Source organism: Pelodiscus sinensis, chromosome 29 (assembly GCF_052426305.1).
Source record: "Pelodiscus sinensis isolate ZL-2025 chromosome 29, ASM5242630v1, whole genome shotgun sequence".
NCBI lineage: Eukaryota > Metazoa > Chordata > Testudines > Trionychidae > Pelodiscus > Pelodiscus sinensis.
In genome coordinates this window covers 9,858,286-9,881,842 of record NC_143080.1, presented here as the reverse complement: position 1 = coordinate 9,881,842, position 23,557 = coordinate 9,858,286, and the positions used below count along the sequence as shown (strand labels likewise).

Below are 23,557 nucleotides of genomic sequence, written 5' to 3'. Positions count from 1 at the left end.
ATTTGTCTCGTGCCATCCCTCTCCAGCCTTCCACAAACCTTGGGCAGGGACACCACTCCTACCCCCTGGCTAATACCACTCCATGGACCCAACCTCCATGACTTGATCTCACTTCCCTTTAAACTCTGTTCTAGTTGTAGCCTTCACAGCCTCCTGCAGCAAGGAGTTCCACAGGTTGACTCTTTGCTTTGTGAAGAACAACTTTCTGTTACTAGTTTGAAGCCTGCTACCCATTCCTTTCCTTTGGTGTCCTCTAGTCCTTCTTTATGGGAACTAAGGAAGAACTTTTCTGTATGCACCATCTCCACCCAACTCCTGCTTTTAGAGACCTCTATCCCCCCCTCCGTCTCCTCTTTTCTAAGCTGAAAAGTCCCAGTCTCTTTAGCCTCTCTTCATATGGGACCTGTTCCCAACCCCTGATCATTTTAGTTGCCCTCCCCTCTCCCAGCCTCTCTCTTCCCCTCTCCCACCTCCTTTTCCCAGTCTCCCCCAGTTTTGTTCAATAAAGACAGATTCCATTTTGTGAGACACGTTATCTTTATTTTGTATATCAAGAAGAGGGGCTAGGGAAGAGTAAGTGGAAGGAAGTGAGGGAGGAATGGGGCACGAGCCCCCGATGGGGAGGACTGGGCTGGCTCTGCGGGCTTCTGGGGATGGAAGCTCTCCTGCAGCCCCCCACTTGCCCCCTCTCCCCAGATGGCAGCCTGTGGCAAGTGCAGCCGGGCTGATGGCCGAGTGCTGTGATGTGCCCAGTATGGGCACTCAGGGCACTCCAAGCCAGGACTGGTTTTCAAGCGGGGCACCCCTGAGAACTGTCTGTCCGGGGTGTGGGTCGGGACCCTTTAAGCACAGCCCTAGGCTAGCCTGAGACAGCATCTCCACGCTCTAAGCCCTCCTCTGATGCCCTGCCGGCACTGCTTCTGGCCATCCTTAAGCCCAGTTCAGGGTCCACTTAATGTGGACGCGCTAGTTCGAATTAGCAAAACGCTAATTCAAACTAGTTTTTAGTTCTAGACGCGTTAGTTCGAATTAGCTTAGTTCGAATTAACTAATTCAAACTAAGTTAGTTCGAATTAGCGCTGTAGTGTAGACGTACCCCCAGTTCATGTTCATTGGTGCCCTCAATCTGTATTTGAACTCTGGTCACCAAAGGTCAGGGTCTGGAGAGGCAACCTACCCCGAGCTGATATGTTTTTTCATATGTAGTTTTCTCTTATGGTAAATCATTATAATGGGAATTCAAAGGGGTTTCCCCTCCTCCTCTTGAAATGGAACTGTGACGAGGAATGTTTGACGCAATCCCAGCTCATCCCTATCAGATGGCGCAAATAAGACAACATGGCACTGAGCATTCCTCCTACTGATTTGTAAACCCTTCAAAGCTCCAAGCAAGATCAGTTACACAAAAGTTACTGGGCCTAAATGCATAATTGATGCTTATTATTTGTAATGAATATTTGTAGAAGTGTTTATTTTAGCATTTCTAGAGGAATCTAATTCTTATCTTTCCCCTTAAGTTATGTTCTGCTCTGTGTATACAGACCTCATTCTCATTTAAATAAAGGCCCCTTTACATTTGCCCTGGCAATTTCTGTAATTTCTCCAGTTTGCACACCTATATAACAATGAAATAACCCCCCTTTCCACTTCTGCTATTTTTCTTCTCAGCCAACAGGTGTCACTGTTAAACAGATTCAAACATTTTAAGGCATGCAGAAATTCCAATGTAAACTCTTCAAGACCAGCTTAACTTACTGCCGAAAATAGAAGACAAGACTAAAAACAAAAGGATGAAATGTGGTTAGTAGCAGTCCCATACAGAAGTCCTGCCATACCTTATCTCTCATGAAGCACTGATATAATATCAAGAAGTCAAAGGAAAATACCAGACGACCAAAATAAATAGGGATTCAAATGTGTATTTAGCAATAATACCTCAAGTACATTGGGCAAAATACACCAGACATGTTACACCCAATACAGGATTGTGAGTTTTCATTGTCATTGGAGTGGACTGTCAGAGTGTCAAGTGCCATAAAGGTGGGGACCATAAGCAAAGCATTTAGGAAGACTTATTCCAGCCATTTAATTGTGTTTCCTTTGGGTCAAATGTTTCTGCCCTGCACTTGTCCCTTGCCAGGATATCCCCTGTTTTGTCTATTTCCGATCTCCTTTACTTTCTCCTTTGCCACTTCCCATCTCCCTTATATTATAAATATCTAACCCTGGGAGCACCGTGTTTCTTCTCCCCGGATCAGACCTTGAGCCACGCTGTCCTGAGAGAGTTAAATGTGACAGTCTCCATTCAGTGCTACTTGGTGATGGCATAATCTTGGATTAAATGATCCAAGGAAAGACCTGCTTTCTGCGGAAAAACAGTGCACACAGGGCTTGACCCTGTCCAGAGCAGTGTGGAGAGAGTGGGCTCCAGCCCTCGAGCTTTTCCTGAAATACATTTGTTAGTCTTTAAAGTGCCGCAGGACCCCTCATATAGTATAATTAGGAGCAGGATAGGGAGCCCAGTCCTGAATTAATAAGAATGCTACTACGCAACAGCCAAGCCACGCCCGCCTGCTGGCAGGAGGGAGACTTGAGAGAGGAGCATGATGTTAAGAACCTTAATAGCCTGAGGAGCTCAAACATGTGCCTCATATCTCCTTGTTTCTTCCAGTTGTGGTCTCCATGTGTATTCCACAACAGTGGATCAAGTCCATGCCAAAGAGGACAAATTCCTCCCTAACTCTGTTCTCCAAATCAGACCAAGCTTTGTGCCATAGGCATGTGCACATCCTTAGCCCCAGGTCCATGACAAAGGGCACAAAAGAGCAAGACTCTGCAGCAGCAGCAAAGGGGATCTGTGTTATCATCCAGGTCAAAGGACTGAGAACCACTGGTACCAATGAAGAACAGTCTAATTTACCAGCAGTATCGCCACAGACCCTAGATGGATTCACCAGCCAAGAACATTTCCACATCAGCTCTGAAGGGAGAAGCAGACAGAATCCTGTGCACCCTGGGAAGAATGGAGATATTCACCACTTTAGAGGATGTCTTTGTTCTCCTGAATTGGAGTCTTCCCTTTTGTCAGAACCAGGGGTACTTCTACACAGCAACATGATTTCGAAATAACCAGCATTATTTGAAAATAATGTTAAAATATTGTCAAGCTGGAGGGCTTCTTTCTCCGACTCCTGTAACCCTCATTGTACAAGGAGTAAAGGAAGTCGGAGGAAGAGTGCCCTATTTCAAAATAAGTGCTGTTTAGTTGCTCTCGATTTCGAAATAAGCTATACAATTGATGTAGCTCAATTTGCATGGCTTTTTTTGAGTTAAGCCCTGCTGTGTAGATACACCCCAGGAGATTTAAAGAAGTCCATCCTCCATCCCATCTCTTATGGTTTTCCTTCAGCAAAACTGATGACACCATCCACTGAGCCAGATCCAACTTTCATATCATTGGGGGAATTAGAAGTACCAGAGCAGAGATGGGGAGACCAGTCCATGCCAGAGATTTAGAGCTATCTAGAACCAGGCTTTTATCCACCCAAACCTGGACACCTGCCTTGGAACTGGCGGTACCTCATGCTTTGGGGACCTCTGGATCCTGGAACTAAGCAGTTATTAATGATAGCAGCAAGGAGTCCACCAGAAAATGTCTTGCCAAGTGGAAATGTAACACTGACAAGCTTCCGGTCATCAATTGGCAGGATTAAACCTGGGACCTCTTAACAGTGCATCAGTCTCTTAATTAAGACCCTAGCATTAATCTCTGGGTGGGTTAGGAACCACTAGCGGGGGGACAGAGCACCACACCATGTAATTATGGATCGCAGAAGCATTCTCTATCAGGGGCCAGCATTCATCTGTCTCCAGAAACAGCATGTAGTCCTGGTATCTTCAATTACTTATCCTCAAGATGATGGGTCTTTCCCTTAGCTTGCCATGAGTCCACTTGGCGACAGTCAGTGCATGTCACTTCCCAAAGGACAGCCACTCTGTCCTTAGGTATCAGAACCTTTCCACCAGTAACAAAGCCAACCCATCACTAGGACTTCAATTTAGATCATGTGGCTCCTTCCATCTCATAGCTACAGGTTTGATGTCTCACTGTCAGTGAAGGATGTCCACCCTTGGGCCCTCATGGCGTACCAACCAAACCCACTATTCCATAAAGAGAAAATCTCTCTATGATTCCACCCAAAATTCACCCCTGATTTCACAAAAATCAAATTATCCACTTGCCTGCATTCTTCCCAAAGCTCCATGCGCCCAGTGAAGAGCCGAATGTGTGGTGAGCATTGGTATTTCACCTGAAGAGAACAAAACAGATCAGAAAGTCATGTAGGTTGTTGCATTAACAGAATCAGCCTGCGGGCAAGCTATTTCCTCCCAGATACTCTCCAAGTGGATCTCTCGCTATATCCTGTTTTGTTTCAGTTGGCACATCTGCTTTCCCACATGAGATCACTCTACAAGAGCACAAGGAACTGCAGTAGCCTCACTTCACATCGTATCCCTGCTTCGGATGTGCAAGGGAGCAACATGGAGCTCCATCCAGACATCCACGAGACATCATATCTTGGTCCAAGTATCCTCCACTGACACATCTTTTGGGATAGAGGTTCTACAAGCAGCCATCCTACCTGCATCCTCGCCCCCTCTTCTTGTCACAGTGTTCTTGTCAGTCACCCATAATGAAATACACTTAGGGTATGTCTACACAGCAACATTTTGAAATAACTTAGCCCGCGTCTACACAGCAGGCAGTTATTTCATAATAATGTCGAAATACTGTCAAGCTGGAGGACTTCCTTGCTCCAACTCCTGTAACCCTCATTGTTCGAGGAGTCAGGGAAGTCAGAGGAAGAGTGCTCTATTTCGAAATAAGTGGTGTGTAGACACTCCCAATTTTGAAATAAGCTATGCAATTGATGCAGCTCTATTTGCATAGCTTATTTCGAGTTAAGCCCTGCTGTGTAGTCGCACCCTTAGGGACCAGTATTCAAAGAAAGTGAAGTGACTTACACCTCAAAGAACTCCAGTGTTAGTAAGGTGTTTCCTATCTATATCCAGGTACATTTTCTCCTACCCCTTTGCTTTGGTTATATCTGGACTGATGGCACAAAAGGAACTGGAGAAGAGGTCAGTCCATACCACCTTTTAACGGAGCATGAGGAGATCAGGGTGTAGGCATAGACTGATAGACATCAATTGCAGGAATTCTCCAGTCTCCGGCACTTGGAGCACATGAGTACATGCAGTGGAATACAGATAAGGATTTCCTTTTCTCTGCCCGTGCTCCAGTCCTTTCATATCCTGCATTTTGGTCAGTAAGGGAAGAGGCAAACAGGTGTTACTTTGGTCAGTCAGGAGATCTATGCATCACACTTAGTTTTTCCAGTGTCTGCATGTAACCCTTACTTGTATTAGCCCTAGCAGCAGCTGTGCATTCTGCACACTGTACCGGAGCTTGCAGAGCTAAGGCCATATTCTCTAGACTATGCATTCTCAGTATGGGAGTATTCTGTGATAAACTCCGCAGCATTAGCATGTGGTGACACGTACCACCAAGGAGAGTGAACAAAAGCTTGGATGACAGGCCTAGCAGCGCTATTAATTGTTCACACAAAAAATCTTACATTAAAAATAGAAAACCACTAAGGATAAAGCCCTACTTTGGTGAATTCAAAGCAAATCATTTCACTGGGCTCCCTGTTGTAGCAATCATTACTGTCATTCTCTGCTGTGGTTTTAAAAGAGACATTGCTGTTAGAGTCGGGTTTAGTGTGCAATTACCACTGACAGAACAAGGGACTACAGGTATTTATCAACAAGCCCAATGCCAGGGCTTTGGGGTATAAGAAATACTGCAAAGGTAACGTGTGTTGCTCATGAGTCCTATACTTTATTCTGAAATGCATGCATGTCTTATTCATACCAGCCAGAACCATGCATACAGCTATACTACACACACTCGTACTTTCTACCAGCCACAGCTGGAAAGCAATAAGGAACTAACTGGTACCTTGGGCAGCATGGGTTAAGAATTGTACCCTGGCTTTTGTTACATGCAACTAGCCCACTTTAGAGGTGCCTGGATACTGCCATGAATATTCTGGAGTATTGCATCTAATTCTAGGCCCCCCATTACAGAAAGGGTGTGGACGCATTAGAGAGGGACCAGCGGAGGGGGCTGACCTATGAGGAGAGGCTGAGGGTTTTGGGCTTGTTTAGTCTACAGAAGAGTGAGGGGGGATTTGAGAGCAGCCTTCAGCTTCCTGAAGGGAGGTTCCAAAGAGGATGGAGGGAGACTGTTCTCAGTGGTGACGGATGGCAGAACATGGAGCAATGGTCTCAAATTGCAATGGAGGAGGTCTAGGTTGTATATTAGGAAAAACTCTTTCCCTAGGAGGGTGGTGAAGCACTTGAATGGATTACCTAGATAAGTGGTCGAATCTCCATCCCTAGAGGTTTTCAAGTCCCGGCTTGACAAAGCCCTGGCTGGGTTGATTTAAATGGGATTAGTCCTGCTTTGGGCAGGGCCCTGGACTCGATGACTCCTGAGGTCTCTTCCAGCCCTAGGAGTCTATGATTCTATGACCACTAGCAGAGAGAGCTTTGTGTTCAAAGCTCTTTCCAAAGATTTTCCTACTGTTCTTCAGTCATTTCTGTACAGCAGGCAAGTGGGAGCGTTATTAGCTTTGTGTCACAGATGGGAAATTTGAGGCTGACACATGAAGCTACCAGGCTCATGTATGGAGTCTGTGTCAGAGCCCAGAGTTAAGGTCCAGAGTTCCTGATTTCCAGTCCAGTGCATAAAGACCAGACATCTTTCCCAAGGAACCCCAGCAGCCGCGGTCTCTGTGGGCATGTCTACACTAGGAAATAATTTCAAAATAAATAACATTGAAATAACTCCTGAAATAAAATCGAAAGAGTGTGTCCCCGCTATGCGGGAGCATTGAAATTCATCAGAATTATTTCAAAATAGCACGTCCACGCTGATTGACGCCGGCCTCAGGTTTAGAGTCCCCAGAAGCACTCCGGGGAGGGCACCAGGAGGGTGAACACTTCCTGTGGCTGCTTGGTCAGGCAAGCTGCGACGCATTCTTTCAGCGACTCCTCTCTACGGCCACATCTCACATGCCACTCCTCCACTGCCTACTCCCTCACAGGATGCCAAACAGATGCTGCTTCTGACAGAGGGAGACTAGCTTGGACTGGTAGGACCACATTGTCCTGCAGCGATGGGATGACTAGCAGTGGCTCCAGAATTTCTGCATGTGGAAGGCCACCTTCCTCGAGCTCTGCAAGTGGCTTTCCCCTGCCCTCAGGCGACAAGGATACCCACAATCCCTGTGCAGAAGCAAGTCGCCGTCACCCTGTGGAAGCTTGCCACACCGGACAGCTACCGCTTTGTCAGGAACCAGTTGGGTGTGGGGAAATCCACAGTCGGGGCTTTGCTCCTGCAAGTAGCCAAGGCCATCAACCACGTGCTGCTGCAGAGGGCCGTCACTCTGGGGAATGTGGACAGCTTAGCTGATGGCTTTGCTGCCATGGGCTTTCCCAACTGCGGGGTGCGGGGCTATAGATGGCACTCATATCCCCATATTGGCTCCCGACAACCATGCCTCAGGCTACAGCAACAGGAAGAGGTATTTCTCCATACTGCTGCAGGTCCTCGTGGATCACAAGGGTGCTACACCAACATCAAAGTCAGCTGGTTGGAGAAGGTGCAGACGCTCTCATCTTCCAGAACTCATGCTTGTTCCCAAAGATGCACGCTGGTACTTTTTTCCCTGACCGCCCATCTGCATCCTTCGTGATGCAACCTACCCCTTGCTCCCCTGGCTCATGAAGTCCTACACAGGCAGCCTGGGCCCCTCCAGGGAGCACTTCAGTGCCAGGCTGAGCAAGTGCCACATGGTGGCCGAATGTGCATTTGGCTGATTAAAGGGGAGATTCAGGAGTCTCCTCACCCGCCTGGACCTCAGCAAGTGTAACATCCCCTTCATGATGGCGACCAGCTGTGTGCTCCACAACCTCTGTGAGAGCAAGGAAGAGACTTTCCTTCCAGGGTGGGGGCACAGGTTGACTGGCTGACCAGGACATACAAGCAGCTGGACACCAGTGCCATTTGGCGAGCACATGAAGGGGTTGTGCTCATCAGGGATGTGAGGAGGGAGAGTTTCAGCCAAGATCATCTTAAAGACTCTCCGCTGTGCCTCTCCACAAGGGGCCCCTGCATTCCCTCTGTATGCCTATCCTTCCCCACCCCTCCCTTCTCCTGCTCTCCCTTCTCACCTCCCCCCCTGCAGAGAAAATAAAAACACCTTTTTTGTGGAAAAAATCCCAAGACTGTTTCTTTGGGGGATATGCAACAGGGGAGGGTCTGGAGAAAGAACCAGGATTGAGGGAAAGGGAAGGAAGAGGGAGGGAGGGTTAGGAATGGGGCTGGGACTGGCACCTGGACCAGGTAGCTTGGGGGAGGTTTTAGCTGCCTGAGAGGTCTCACCACCATGTGTTCTGGGCCCCAGAAGACCCCGTGGGGGGAGGGGGGGCTAGGAGGGGAAACCACAGGGGGCGTAAGAAGATGTCCCACCACGGAGGCCAGAGTAAAGCAGGCATCTCCAGGAACCTCGTGTGAAGGATTGAGGGGTTCCCGTGTGAGAACATCATGGGGCTGAGTGCTCCGGACTGACACTCCGTGTGCACAAGTTGTTGTGTGATCACCTCTGAGTAGGCTGTGCGAGGAATGTGCAGCCCCTTGCAGCCATCGCCTGCCTTTATGTGCAAATAAGGAAAGTTATAGAACTCACCTGAAGTGCCTTCCAAAGCCCGGGAGACATCCTGGGAGGGGGACTGGCACCAGGATGAGGAGCAGGTCTTGGCTGGTGGGATGGTCACCTGGCTGGCCGTCGTCTCCTCCTTATCTGCCACCATGCCCTCATGGAGGCTGATGCCAGGCATGTCCTGGCTGGCCTCAATAATGGGGGTGGGAAGGTGACCAGCCTCACATTGAGCTTGTTTGTGGTAGCAGCACGTGTGTAGTGCTGCCCCAGAGCATCCACTCTGCTCCCTGGCCTTGTTGTAGGCCCGCCAGAGCTCTTGAATCTTCATCCGGACTTGATTGAGTATCCAGATGTGGCCTTTGTCGGCCAGGCTGGTGACCATCCAGCTGTACATGTCGGCATTCCTTTTTCTGGTGTGGAGTTCCTGGAGATTGGTCTCTTCCTCACAGACCTGGATGAGGTCCAGGATCTCCACACCAGGCCAGAGCTGCGTCCAGTGGCAGGAGTGATGGCAGCCTTGGTGGGCTCAGAGGGAGCGTTGGGTCCTGCCATGGCTCCGTCGGCCTCTGCAGTGTGACACGGGACTTGCCAGGTTGGCCATGTGCCACAAGCCCTTCTCCTGCAGCCTGTGTTTTAAGCTCTGCAGAAGAGGAGCAGTAGAGCTGGCAGGTATGGCCAGAGCAGCCACAAGTGCAGCTGTCAGAGGCCTCTGGAGGCCAATAATTTCGAATTAGCAGCACCGGATTGTCCACACCTGACGCTCTTTCGAAATAATAATTTTAAAATTAACGTTATTCCCCAAGGAAAGCAGGAGTACAGATTTCAAAATAACCAGCCCGCTTGGTAGTGTGAACGCTCCACTTATTATTTTGAAATAACTCCCTAGTGTAGACCACGGCTGAGTGGACTCAAACCTCCAACTATATGATGGAGGTAAATGTAGAACAGATAAACAGTGTAATCAGGTTAGCCAATAGATGTACTTGGTGTGGTAAGCAGGTTGTGTGTTTTCATAGTCCTCTGAAATGGTATGGATAAAATCTAAGCATTTGCTGTGCTGCGTACGTAGCTGCTACATCCTACAAAACTCAAGCAGTACATCACAGGGTCTCTGTTTCCTTTGAATCCGTTTTCTTTCCTCTGTCTCTGCATGGGCGTTTCTGTAGGTTAATCTTCAGTAATGATCGTGCTTTGCAGCTTTTGTCAGTGTATTTCAGAACACCGCCGCTCCTGAGAGCATTACATTTGCAAGATTATCTTCTTTAAAGGGAAACCGCTGTCTGAAAATCTACTCCATTTAAAAAAAAAAAAAAAAAAAAAAGCTTAAATGGGCTTTAAGTGCTACAATCTCATCAGCACACGCTGCCATTTTTCATGGCTTTTCAGTATTTTGCACCTGATTTTCTGCCCATCACTGCTGTTTGAAAGACTCACACGAACAGGAAGTGTGCTGATTAACCTACACGGGTACACATGGACAGTGGTGAAACTGACTCATAAGCAAAATGCTGCCAAATAAACAAAATACATAAACGGAATAAACAGGATTAAATATATTTTCTCTGGAATCTTTTTCAGTTCTAATCATCTATAGGGTTATTTGTAACAGCAGTCGGTACAAACATTTTGGAGGGCAGTGTGAGATTTCGGTTGATGTTGTACCTTTACATTCATTGCGTTTTGGGGGAGGTTCAGTAGAATTCTGCATACGTTTAGTGTTCGGGCCTTTGATACGTGAAAAAAAGGCTTTGAGTCCAATTGTGTTTTGCTGCTCACCTTGCTCTGCTAGTGCATTGGTGCTAGGAGCTGCCATAGCCCCTGGTTGAAGGGGTTTTCAGTATATACAGGGTTTACAGTTTGGTTCAATGGCTCTCAGCCTCTCCCCTCACATAAAAATTGTTGCTGCACCCCTAATCTAATGTCCATGTGTCCATATTCTAAAACCTTTCTTCAGTCTGGCAACGAAATCATCCGTCTCTGTATTGCCAGTCAGAATCAAGGTTCATTGGCAGGGCTTGTATAAGATGCTTGCTGCACGCATGGCCATGAGTTTACAAACCCTTCGCTTTTCGTGTTACGCTTTAACAAAAGGACGGGTCGTGATTTCCTTTTTGGAAAGCTTTGTCTCAAAGGACGATCATTCTTTGGAGTTAGATGTGCTGATAAGCCCTAGCACTGTGGAAACATAGATCCTCTAGTCTAGATTACTTAGTTACATTTAGATCATTCTAACCACTGGTGTATTTGTTTTTCCATTTGATAAGGTACTAATGGGATAGTGGTGTTCTCTGTCCTGAAATACCCTATAAAAACTACAAGTTGAATCTTGTTAAGGATGGGGGGTGAGCAGCTACATTAGTTCCAGAAAAGAAATTGGTTAAAAAGTGCCTCAGGCTTCCAAGGTTTTAGAAAATCAAAATAATGCAACACACATGCCTTTGTTCCTTATCTGTAGCGTCAAGGAGATGTTAAAGTCAATTCTCTCCTTTCACATGGGTTTTTACTGTACAGTATGACAAAGAAAGCAGTTCTAACGGTCTTATTTCTTTTTCTAATCTATTTGAGCAATGTAGAATCTCGCCGAGCTGGCTCTCAAACAGCCTGGGAGGTCTCTGTATCTGGGCTGCTCAGACATTAATCCTGGCCCTGCTTTTCGTAACTCTGCATCTCAAAGTGTTCCAGGCAAGATCTGTTGGTTGGTTGGTTTTCCTTTTAAAATCCAGAATATTTAAATGTGAAATGAGAGAGGGGTGTTGCTTTCAGGAGAAGTGCATCTGGCAGAAACAATTCTTTTCCCAGGAGACACTGTGCTCAGGCCATGCAAGTTCAAGTATCAGATGTTCTCTGGAGCCTGATCCTTTTACATCTTGTGCTGTCACTTTCACCAATTCAAAGTGAATTTAAAATATCTCCATTCTGGTCGGGTAGTGCGTTATACCTGCTTTGCATGGGTGTTAAATGACTAGCGGACTCAAAGCAGGAGAGAACCGGGTCCTAAATCTTAAATCATTGTCAATTTCAAATACCAACATTTTCAGCTGGAAATGTGTGTGCGTTATGGTTACAAATTACACCTAAGATAACATAAGAACGGCCGTGCTGGGTCAGACCAAAGGTCCATGTAGCCCAGTATCCTGTCTACCGACAGTGGCCAGCACCAGGTGCCCCAGAGAGGGTGGACCGAAGACAATGATTAAGCGATTTGTCTCCTACCATCCTTCTCCAGCCTCTGACAAACAGAGGCTAAGGACACCATTTCTATCCCCTGGCTAATAGCCTTTTATAGATCTAACCTCCATGAAATTATCTAGCTTCTCTTTAAACTCTGTTATAGTCCTAGCTTTCACAGCCTCCTCTGGCAAGGAGTTCCACGGGTTGACTATATGCTGTGTGAGGAAGAACTTTCTTTTATTAGTTTTAAACCTGCTACCGATTAACTTCATTTGGTGTCCTCTAGTTCTTCTATTATGGGAACTAATAAATAACTTTTCTTTATTCGCCCTCTCCACACTACCACTCATGATTTTATATACCTCTATCATATCCCCTCTCAGTCTCCTCTTTTCTAAACTGAAAAGTCCCAGTCGTTTTAACCTCTCTTCATATACAGATCACTACAACTGAAAAAAGTTCACGAACTACAGTTAATTAGCTTCTCCCTTGATAAACCATCGTTGTTGTTGTTGTAAATTTTAACAGGGAAGTTGAAAACCACTTGTAATATTGTTTTACCTCAAGATACATCTAGATGGGCGATGCTGAATGACATCCACCTAAAGGAAGACCAAGTTGGAATTTAAAAATGAAGTGACATTTTTAGAATACTAACTTTTTCTTTATCCTTGTTCCTAGGAGTGGCCACACGCTGCTTGCCTTCTGGTTTTCTCGTCAGGATGGGAAGCTAAACCGACAACAGACTATTGAGCTGGGACATCACATTCTCAAAGCACACATCTTTAAGGTAATCAGAAGTCAGGGAAAGGCTCCCACTGTCCTCTCCCCTAACAGACAATGCTGATACTCGTTTTTAGAGACACAGTGGGGGAGGTGGTATCTTTTAAGGCACAAGTTCTGCTGGTGAGAGAAACATGCTTTCCTGGCACCAACACAGCTACAGTCATACGGCAGTCCCCTCTGTTCTTGTTACAGTGTGGCTGTAAGAAGGGGTTTTGCTTCAGGCTTCCAAAACACATGAAGAAAGTTAGCTCTTGAGGAGAGGACACGTGGAATTCTAAAAGACCAGAAAGTTGAGGAAATCTCCTTTGATTCTAAGGGTGGAAAAATCAGAATCAGACATCATGTCTTGTTTTGTTAAACTGCCGGACACTGGACAACAGATTAAAATGCTCCTTGCCAAGTACTTCTGCTCCTGACTTACATATAAATGACATTACAGTTTTCATTGACCTTAACATTTTGCCAGAGACAAGGGATGGAATTCTGTTCACAGTACGCAATGTCGTCCTTGTTACATGGGTTTTTATTTCAGCCCCCCACAGCTCCTCCTGAAACTTTCCTAATGTTCAGATTGACGGTACCATAAATGGACAGGGCAGTGGACAGGCTGTCAAGAGTCCTGGGTTTTATTTCTGCCTCTGCCACCAGCTTTGGACAAATTTCTTCTTCTGTCTGACTCAGTCTCCTGGGGCATGTCTGTGCTAGGAAATTATTTCAAAATAACCAAATTTGACTTAAAAACTCATGGAATCATAGAATCCTAGGGCTGGAAGAGACCTCAGGAGGTTATTGAGTCCAGCCCTCTGCTCAAAGCAGGACCAACCCAACTAAATCATCCCAGCCAGGGCTTTGTCAAGCCAGGACTTAAAAATCTCTAGGGATGGAGATTTTACTCCTGATAAAACTCCCAATTTTACAAAATCAAAATAGCACTAAGGAGAAGCCTTGAAATTCGTCTGAAGCAGGCTCTGTTAATGTGGATGTGTTACCTCGACTTAGCACCCTAAGAAGCACTGGGGAGTAATTAGTTCAAATGACTTTGGTGAGTAGTTATTTTGAAATAGCCTCACCGGGGTGTCCACATTACCGCTATTTCGAAATAACTATTTTGACATTAGCATTATTCCCCGAGGAAAGCAGGAGTACAGATTGCGAAAGAAAGCAGCCCCTTATTTCAAAATAATAGGCTCAGTAGTGTGGATGCTCCCTAAGAGAGCCTAAGGGGGGTTATTTCGAAATAGCGCCCTTGCGTAGACCAGGGCCTTGAGTGTGATGAGGATGAGTTCCCTCCTTTTGTAAAGTGCTTTGAGAGGTACAGATTAAGAACAATGTATAGAGCCAAGTATTGTCTGTTTATGATCCAAAGCTGCGATAATGTACATTTTCCCAGAACTGAGCTTAAAAAATATCTGGTCGTTGCTCCTGACTGATCCGCTTCTACCCTGCACACAAAGTAGCCAAGCGGTCGCTAGCTAAGATTCAAGTTCGAGCTTAGGAACAGTATCACCCACAAACTGAGTCACATCTTCAGACCCGAAGAATGTTCACTGACCAGCGTATGACTAGGTTTGGTCCCTGTAACTGACACAGCGAGAATCAATCATTTTTTAAAATTAATGGGACCTGGGGGTACTTAGCACTTCTGAAAATTCGGGTACTTAAACGTAGGCACCCAGTTTGCCAATATTTTGAGAGCAACAGGGTGGCTTCTGTATCTCATCCAGCCTTATAAACATCCTGCTAGAGCTCTTTATTTAATTGCATCCACCGCATTAATGACCCTGCAGGCCTGCAGTATGTCGGGAGATATACTGGGTCAGTTTGAGGAATCCCAATCAGCATATCGTTTTCAGAGGTTAGCACATTTAAGGAGTGCAAGATTCAGCCCTGATATTAATGGGGCCAGTTCCTGTTGATGACAAGGCCAAAGCTGAATTTGGATCCTAGTCTTTGTCATTTTACATTTTATAATGAAGAAAATGGCAGGATTTCAAAACCTCGCTTTTCATTAATGAATGCGTTGCCAATAGATTCCAACTTTAATTAAAAAATATTTACCATCCTGAAAGTGTCTATTTACATATGAAAGATGTCAGTATCGCTTTCTGTTTCTAATTACTTGGCAAAAGTCCTTTTTGTATGATTTTAGTAAGAAGGATTTGCCTCAGTGACAGATCAGTGTAACATCAGTCTAGAGAGAAGTACTACAAAGTTTTGAGGCGGGGTGTGTGTGTGTGTGTGTGTGAAAAGCACTGTAAAAGATTAGCCTTTGGTGTTTCTTAAACAGTTTTGGTTTTATTCCTCTATTTCCAGTAGGTGTTGTTTAAGAGGATCTGCTTGTGATTTGTACCAAACTGAACCATAGCATCACTGTTTCTTGAAAGAGACTTTCAAACCGAAACATTTCAAGGAGAAAAAGAAGTATCTTGTGTCTGTATTCAATTCTTGTTATAGTAGATACTGTACGTTTGTGAGGAAATACTTTCTCCATCATGGCATCTCACTCTGCCCGGCCGTCTGATGAAATCATTGTCTTCTAAATATGGCATGAGCCTTCTGCCAAGTGGGATGCATGGCAGATCATAAAGTCAGCGTAGCGGTTTTGTGTTGGAAGAGCTGCTGTGTTGAAACACAAAGGCCCTGATTCTAAGTTGACGCTGGTCTTACGCCAGCATAATCCCATTGAAGTGTCCTTTTCCACTGCTGTGTAAGGAGAATTGGGTACAAAATCATGGGAACAGGGGAAGCTTCCCCTTGGGGAGGCTAGCCCCTCCTCTGCCTCTCCCAGCCGAAGCCCTGCCTTTTCTGGCCAAGTAACCCCTGCTCACTGCTCTCAGCCTCCCCCCAAGGCTGGAATTTGGGGGTGAATTCAGCCCTTTCCAGAGCTCTGAGCCTGGAGCCTCTTCCCTGTTCCATCCCCAGCCATACTCATGGGCCCCCCATCCAACCTCTTACCCTACAGCTCTGCCCCCACCCTGCCTCTTCCCTCAAGACCTTCCCTCCCCCGCTCACTCCCTTCACCCCCTTCCACTGCTACCCCAAGAGCAGACAAGCAGCCCTGTCCCTGGAGCTGGAGGAGATTTTTCCAGGAGACCCAAACTGGCCGGGACCCCGTGGGCTCTTGCGATGATTTGCCACGGCCGCCTGTCCTCCCACCCATGGCACGAGGTCAGGGGAGGCTTAGCTTCCATTACATGCCACCCATCTGCAATACCCTCGTTAAGACTGGGGGTGCTGAAGGTTATTTACAGATGGTATTTTGGGAAATAAACTAAAAGGTAAAAACTGTGTGTGTCCGAATACTAATTCCTGTCACATCCCCAAAGGATCCTATCATTCAAGTCTCTGTTTGAGTCCCAGGTCTCGAATTTCAGCGTGTGATACACAAAATCACTGAATAACAATCACATAGAGGTTTTTTCACAGATTTGTGCAAGAATACTGACATACCGCCTGTTTGCACCATGGCTCAAGCAAGTGTCTTTTTAGGCTATGTTTACACTGCAGAGCTTTTCCGAGATAGCTCCAGTATCCCAGAAAAGCTATGCCGCATCCAAGGAACAGTTTCTGAAAAAGTGGATGCGTTCTTTCAGCATCCCTGTATCCCTCATTGTATGAGGAAAAAGGGATATTCTGAAAGGGGAGGTTTTTCTGAAATTTGGCCCCGTGTAGACGGGCCAAATTTCAGAAAACCCTCTTCCGAAAAAAAAGCATCTTTTTCTGACTTCTCTTTGCAATCTAGACGTAGCCTTAGCCTCCTCACTTTTATGAGCACAAATACACTTGTGCAGTTTTTTTAAAAATAAAGTATAAACATCTTGGGAAATGGATTTAAAACATTAAGAAGGGATCTTAACAGATAGGCGCTAGCATGGAAACCATGGCATACAATGAAAAGGCATCAAGAGAAACTTACAAAAATAACACCAGCAAATCTAAACTTCCAGGTAACGTATGTTTTAAACATCAAGCAATGGGACATCCTTAATTTCAGAAAGAACTCTCCTGCCTAAAATGTTAGTGATGCAGAAATGAACATCCCTTCTCCCTCAATTAAGAGACTGATTAAAATCACAGGCAATGAAAACGCATTACTCCTGCTAGTAGAACGAAAAGTTGCATTGAAACAGCATGCAAAAGATAATCATATTGAACGTAGCTGGCAAAATATCTTAGAGCAGAGGCCCTTTCCATCTGCATTTCAGTTCTAATCTTTTCATGGGTCACAAAAAAATAATTTGATTTCCATCTGCTCTCTGGTGGATATTTTTCTGTATCAAAGAGTCACCATAAGCTCTAGTATGATTTGGTTTTGAAATTGCCCGGGGATGTAAGAGGTTAGGATTGAGATGCTTTGGCAAAGAATGAGCCTGGCCTGAAACAGCTCAAACTATAGCTGGTGAGAATTGAGGCACATTAGCAGAGCTGCTTAGGGAGAACTGAACTAGCTCAGCAGCAATGTTCCCTCTAATTTTTTTCCATTCATGTGCGGAATAAATTTTGTTATGTGCACCACCGGTAGAAACACATGTTGCTGGCTGCTAATTAATTGGGCAGCATTTGAATCTCTCCTGGGTGGCAACCCAAACACTCAGCTTACAGGAAACATTGCTCAGCGGTCCTGATACCAAAACTGTACTTTGTTGGCATTGCCTGAAGGAAAAGCTGCACAAAATCAGGCTTTACTAGTCCTGTTCCTGTGTATGAACTTGCTAATGAGGTTAAACCCATTCCTCTTACTTCAGTAGTGTAAGCTTGTCTGAAAGTAGGATTCTTTGTGGCTGACAGACTTTACAACTGAGGCCTTGAAAAGAAGAGGGAAGACTCAGACACTTGCTATGAATTGAGGAGAAATACAATTTGGTTTCTTCTGCTGAACTCTTTTTGTGTTGAATGTATTTCATCCCTGACAGGTGTCTGTCTAACCTGCTCTGAAATATCTTCCAGTGAGGGAGACTCCACAACTTCCCTAGCCAATTTATTCCAGTATTTAACCACCCTGACAGTTAGGAAGTTTTCCTAGGGTACGACTAGACTGCGGGGGGCGGGTTTGGAATACCTCTGGTATCCTGAAAACCTTCACCGCATCCAGGGAACACGTTTGCTCTTCCACTTTTTTTTTCCCCCCAGAAGAATAAACGCGTTCTTTCAGAGCCCCTGTATTCCTCATTTCACAAGGAAGAAAGGGGCTTTCGAAAGAGGATTTTTTCCAAAATTTGGCCTAGTCTAGACAGGTCAAATTTCGGAAAAGCCTCTTCCAACAAAAGTATTGGAAAAAAATACGCAAAATGTGCTCCGCATCTTTTTCCAATAGATCCTCGCAGTCTAGACGTAGCCCTAATGTCCAGCCTAAACCTCCCTTGCTGCAGTTTAAGCCCATTGTTTATTGTCCTATCCTCAGAGGCCAAGGAGAACAATTTCCCCCCTCCTCTCTGTGACACCCTTTTAGATACCTGAAAACCACTATCATGTCCCTTCAGTCTTCTCCTTTCCAAACTAAACAAGCCCAGTTCCTTCAGCCTTCCCTCATAGCTCCTGTTTTCTAGACCTTTAATCATTTTTGTGGAACTTCTCTGGACCTTCTCCAGTTTCTCCATATCTTTCTTGAAATGTGGTGCCCAGAACTGGACACAATACTATTTATTTTATCTAAAACAAACGCCCTCTTCGGTTGATCAGACTGTCTTGCATAATCAAGGATACTTGTTTCGGGACAGTTTCCTAACCAGGCTTGCTATAGTATTTTATCTTCAGGTGGCTATTTTGAAAGGTGCATATAAGCTTTCTCTTCTCATAAGTGACAGGGATTCTAGAACAGGGGTGGGCAATAATTATTAATAGGGGGCAACTCAAAGATTTTGGTAAGTTGTCAAGAGCTGCACTTCTCTGGAGAGGGTCCGGGGTCTGGGACGGTGAGTGGAGTGCAGGAGGGAACTTGGGATAGAGGGTTGGAGTGCAGGAGGGGCTGTGGGGCCTGAGAGAGAGTTTGTATGAAGAAGGAGATTATGATATGGAGCAGAGGCTTGGGGTGCAGGGTCCAGGACGGGATATGGGTGCAGGAGAGGATTCTAGCCTCGGGGAGGAGTAAAAAAGGCGGTTCAGGGTCTGGGAGGGAGTTATGACCTTGAGGAGATGGGGAAAGGGGATACAGAGGCTTTGGGAAATTGCTGAGCTATTATCTGTGGTTTATAACCTATCCTTTAAATCGGCTTCCGTACCTAATGACTGGAAGGTAGCCAATGTGACACCAATATTTAAAAAGGGCTCGAGAGGCGATCCTGGCAATTACAGACCGGTAAGTCTAACTTCAGTACCGGGCAAATTAGTCGAAACAATAGTAAAGAATAAAATTGTGAAGCATGTAGAAGAACATAATTTGTTGGACAAAAGTCAACATGGTTTCTGTAAAGGGAAATCCTGTCTTACTAATCTGTTAGAGTTCTTTGAAGGGGTTAACAAACATGAGGACAAGGGGGATCCAGTAGATATAGTATACTTGGATTTTCAGAAAGCCTTTGACAAGGTCCCTCACCAAAGGCTCTTGTGTAAATTACATGGCCATGGGATAAGAGGGAAGGTCCTTTCTTGGATTGAGAACTGGTTAAAAGACAGGAAACAAAGGGTAGGAATAAATGGTAAATTTTCAGATTGGAGAGGGGTAACTAGTGGTGTACCCCAAGGATAAGTCCTGGGACCAATCCTTTTCAACTTATTCATAAATGATCTGGAGAAAGGGGTAAGCAGTGAGGCAGTAAAGTTTGCAGATGATACCAAACTGTTTAGGATAGTCAAGACAGAAGCAGACTGTGAGGGACTCCAAGAAGATCTCACCAAACTCAGTGATTGGGCAACAAAATGGCAAATGAAATTTAATGTGGATAAGTGTAAAGTAATGCACATCGGGAAAAATAACCCCAACTATACGTACAGTATGATGGGGGCTAATTTGGCTACGACAAATCAGGAAAGAGATCTTGGAGTTATCGTGGACAGTTCTCTGAAAACTTCCTCACAGAGTGCAGCGGCGGTCAAAAAAGCAAATAGGATGCTAGGAATTATTAGGAAAGGGATAGAAAATAAGACCCAGAATATCTTACTGCCCCTGTATAAAACTATGGTACGCCCACATCTTGAATACGGTGTACAGAGGTGGTCTCCTCACCTCATAAAAGATATTTTGGCCTTGGAAAGGGTTCAGAAAAGGGCAACTAAAATGATTAGGGGTTTGGAACGGGTCCCATATGAGGAGAGGTTAAAGCGACTGGGACTTTTCAGTTTAGAAAAGAGGAGACTGAGAGGGGATATGATAGAGGTCTATAAAATCATGAGTGGTAGTGTGGAGAGGGCTGCTAAAGAAAAGTTATTTATTAGTTCCCATAATAGAAGAACTAGAGGACACAAATGAAATTAATGGGTATCAGGTTTAAAACTAATAAAAGAAAGTTCTTCTTCAAACAGCGTGTAGTCAACCTGTGGAACTCCTTGCCAGAGGAGGCTGTGAAGGCTAGGACTATAATAGAGTTTAAAGAGAAGCTGGATAAATTCATGGAGGTTAGGTCCATAAAAGGCTATTAGCCAGGGGATAAAATGGTGTCCTTGGCCTCTGTTTGTCAGAAGCTGGAGAGGGATGGCAGGAGACAAATCGCTTGATCATTGTCTTCGGTCCACCCTCTCTGGGGCACCTGGTGCTGGCCACTGTCGGTAGACAGGATACTGGGCTACATGGACCTTTGGTCTGACCCAGTACGGCCGTTCTTATGTTCTTATGACCTGGAGCAGGTAGTTGCAGGAGAGGAAGGGTGCCAAAGGCAGGCTGTGGCTGGGAGGCACTTTCCTAGGCAGTTCCCAGCCAGCAGCTCTGTGGGAATCTCAGACAGGCTCTGTGCCTGTGTGCTGGGAGGACTGCTCTATGAGGGTCTGCTCTAGTACAGTGAGAAAGCAAGGAGGTTCGCTCTGCTCCTGCCTGCAGCAAAATTTCTCAGCTCCTATTGGCCAGAAAATGGCCAATGGAAGCTGAGGGATTTTGCTGAGGGCAGAGACAGCATGCAAATTCTCCCGTCCCTCCCCAGCTTGCAGAGCAATTAGCAGCCAGCTGTGTAACACAGCCTGAGCTGCTCAGTAGTAAGGGTGCCGATGAGGCAGCCACGGGTCACATCCAGTGGCTTGGCGGGCCGGATCCAGCCTGCTAGCCACCTCTTGCTCGCCCCTCTTCTAGAAGCTTATTTATTAATGTAATAATATAGTTAGCGTGTTTAGTATTTCTCTTAAATTGCTGCTTCTAAATAGTCCCAATTATATAGTTCTCCCATTAGGAACTGAAATCAATGTTGACATGTCATTGTTTTGTAGTATGATATATAAAAAGCAAGGACTGATAATTGCCAGAAATCCTGAGGTGATAGATTCCTACCCCCAAATACACACACAGTTTTCTTCTATAAGCTCAGAGTCAAAAAAAGTAAAAATCTTAAATGGATCAAACTGCACCACAGAATCTCTATGGATAGAAATCCCGAGCTTGAATAGTAAGCGTATAGCCATAGGGCTATGTTACTGATCCACTGACCAGGATGGTGGTTGTGAAATGCTCGGGCAGATTAGACAAGCTACAAAAACAGAAAATCCAATGCAAATGGCTGATTTCAGCCATTCCCTTAGTTGACTGGGTACACGTCCCCTCATGACGGGATGCAGAGAGAAAGTTTCCAGACACCTAGGCTACGTCTATAGTACAAGCTTCTTCCGCAAGAGGAAATGCAAATGGAGCGCTCATTTGCATATGTCGCGCTCTCATTTGCATTTCCTCTTCGGATCCCTTTTACGCAAGAGGTTTGTGTGCAAAAGGAATCCACAGAGGAAATGCAAATGAGAGCGTGACATATGCAAATGAGCACTCATTTGCATTTCCTCTTGCAGAAGAGGGATGGAGTATAGACGTAGCCCATGAGATGACTGCTTCTTGGAGCAGCTTGTCTTAGGACTCACAAGGCGAGAGGCATGTCTTGATTTAGTCCTAAATGGAGCACAGCATCTGGTCCAGGAGATGAATACAGCTGAACACCTTGGTAATAGGGACAATAATGTAATAAAAGTTAACATCCTTAAAGACATCTGTACAATGCCATGGAGACAACAATAGAAATAATTTGTAAAGCAATATAGAAGGTTTTTTTCTTCTTCTGCCTATCAGCAGGCCACTGATCAAAATCTGTTTGTTATGAAGAAATTATCATTCTCGTATCAGCAAAGCAAGCTCACTTGTGTATTACGTGACTATAATTTAGTGCTGTTGAAAACCACTGTAATATTTGGTATCTAGTAAGCATAAAATAACTCTGTTAACCTTATAAGAAGGCTGGAGGTAATCTAATATTAGATAGGAAAATGTCTTATCTCTTTGGAGAAAACTTCCTTTGATGTGGCTTGCTGTGATGGAGTTTGTAGTACAAGTTGAGTTAGCTCTCTGAATGACTAGAATCCTTTAATCAGTTCTACCAGTCAGTGATAACTTGGCAGTTCTTTCGTGGGGCTACATGTTTATTGATTCTCAGCAGAGGTCTAACATGCAGATGGCCTCATGGTAACCTTAGTCTGTAGAGATGATTCTGAGCGGGCAGGGAAGAGTACTTTGGTTAGCATTCTCATTCTCCATTAAAGAAAGCTGCATTGCGGCGGGAATGCGAGCCTTTCCCAGTGAGCTATAGCTGCATGATTTTGTCGTCAGCCGCTCATTCCTGGGACGTTTCACACCAAATGAGGATCTGTCCCCGCCACGTCTTAGTGGTTTTTTTAAAAGAAGGTTTTTGTATTGCCAACGTTCTGTGGCTAAAGGCTGCATTTGTAAGTGAGTGTGATTATTATAAATGCTTGAAGTTATTCTCAGCTAGCTGGCTTTTTACTGTTCGCAGGATACTGATTCTACGGGCTGTGATCTGTGAAATTCTTTTGCTAATGAATATTTTCTATTACATGTAGTAATTCCATCTGTGTAGCATAAAGCAAATAGTTTGAGTACGAAAACTAAATGGATCAATCTCTTTCCTTAGGGGCTGAGTAAAAAAGTAGGGGTGTCCTCGTCTATCTTGCAAGGGCTTTGGATCTCCTACAGCACAGAGGGACTTTCAATGGCATTGGCATCTCTACGAAACCTCTACACCCCTAACATAAAGGTACTGTCGAGAAAAGACACCAGGCGAGCTGGGTCAGTGCTTTCTGTCTGCAGTGATCCCAAGTACAAAAGATTTCCCAAGGCTCCAGTTTAGCAAAGTCCTTCACTCGTGTGTAACGTTAAGCGTGTGAGTAGTCTCACTGAAGTCCATGGGTCTCCACACACATTGAATTACACAGATATGTAAGTAACTTGCTGAACTGGTACCTTGGTTTCTAAGGCTACGTCTACACAGTGGAGCTAGCTATTCCATGTCTTAAGAGCAAGAATCGGAAAAATTACAGTTTGCGATTTGCGTACCTTTTTCCGAAAAAAACCAGCAGTGTAGACATAGCCCCTGTCAGGGACCTGCTCTCTCTTCCGCGCTACAGCCCAGTGTAGAGAGAGCACAGCCAAGCAGGGAGCAGGGAAGAAAACTCCAATTGAATGACCAGTGAGGTTCGCAAGGCCCCTGTTTGATGGATGATCAGTTACAAAACTACCCGCTGTCTTTCCCCAGGTGAGGCTCCCTTTGGCCCTAAGTTTGGCAGTCTGGCTAAAGCCAGCCTGCTCCAGCACCACGCCAAATAACAAGAACAAAGCCTAATCTGAAAATCAAAGAGATTTGACCATTCGCCTTCCACCTAAGATAAAAGCATAT

At 45.3% G+C, this 23,557-nt stretch overlaps 1 protein-coding gene across 17 annotated transcripts in view; it reads left to right on the top strand.

Moving 5' to 3' along the window:
* The window catches only part of TANC2 (tetratricopeptide repeat, ankyrin repeat and coiled-coil containing 2), a 702,540-nt gene that overhangs the window by 637,019 nt on the left and 41,964 nt on the right, over positions 1–23,557 (top strand). For all 17 annotated transcript variants that reach the window (XM_089774011.1, XM_089774007.1, XM_089774012.1 and 14 more), the window contains 2 exons: positions 12,645–12,753; positions 22,796–22,918. In XM_089774011.1, the coding sequence (XP_089630137.1) occupies positions 12,645–12,753; positions 22,796–22,918 (232 nt within the window). The remainder of the gene's footprint in view (positions 1–12,644; positions 12,754–22,795; positions 22,919–23,557) is intronic.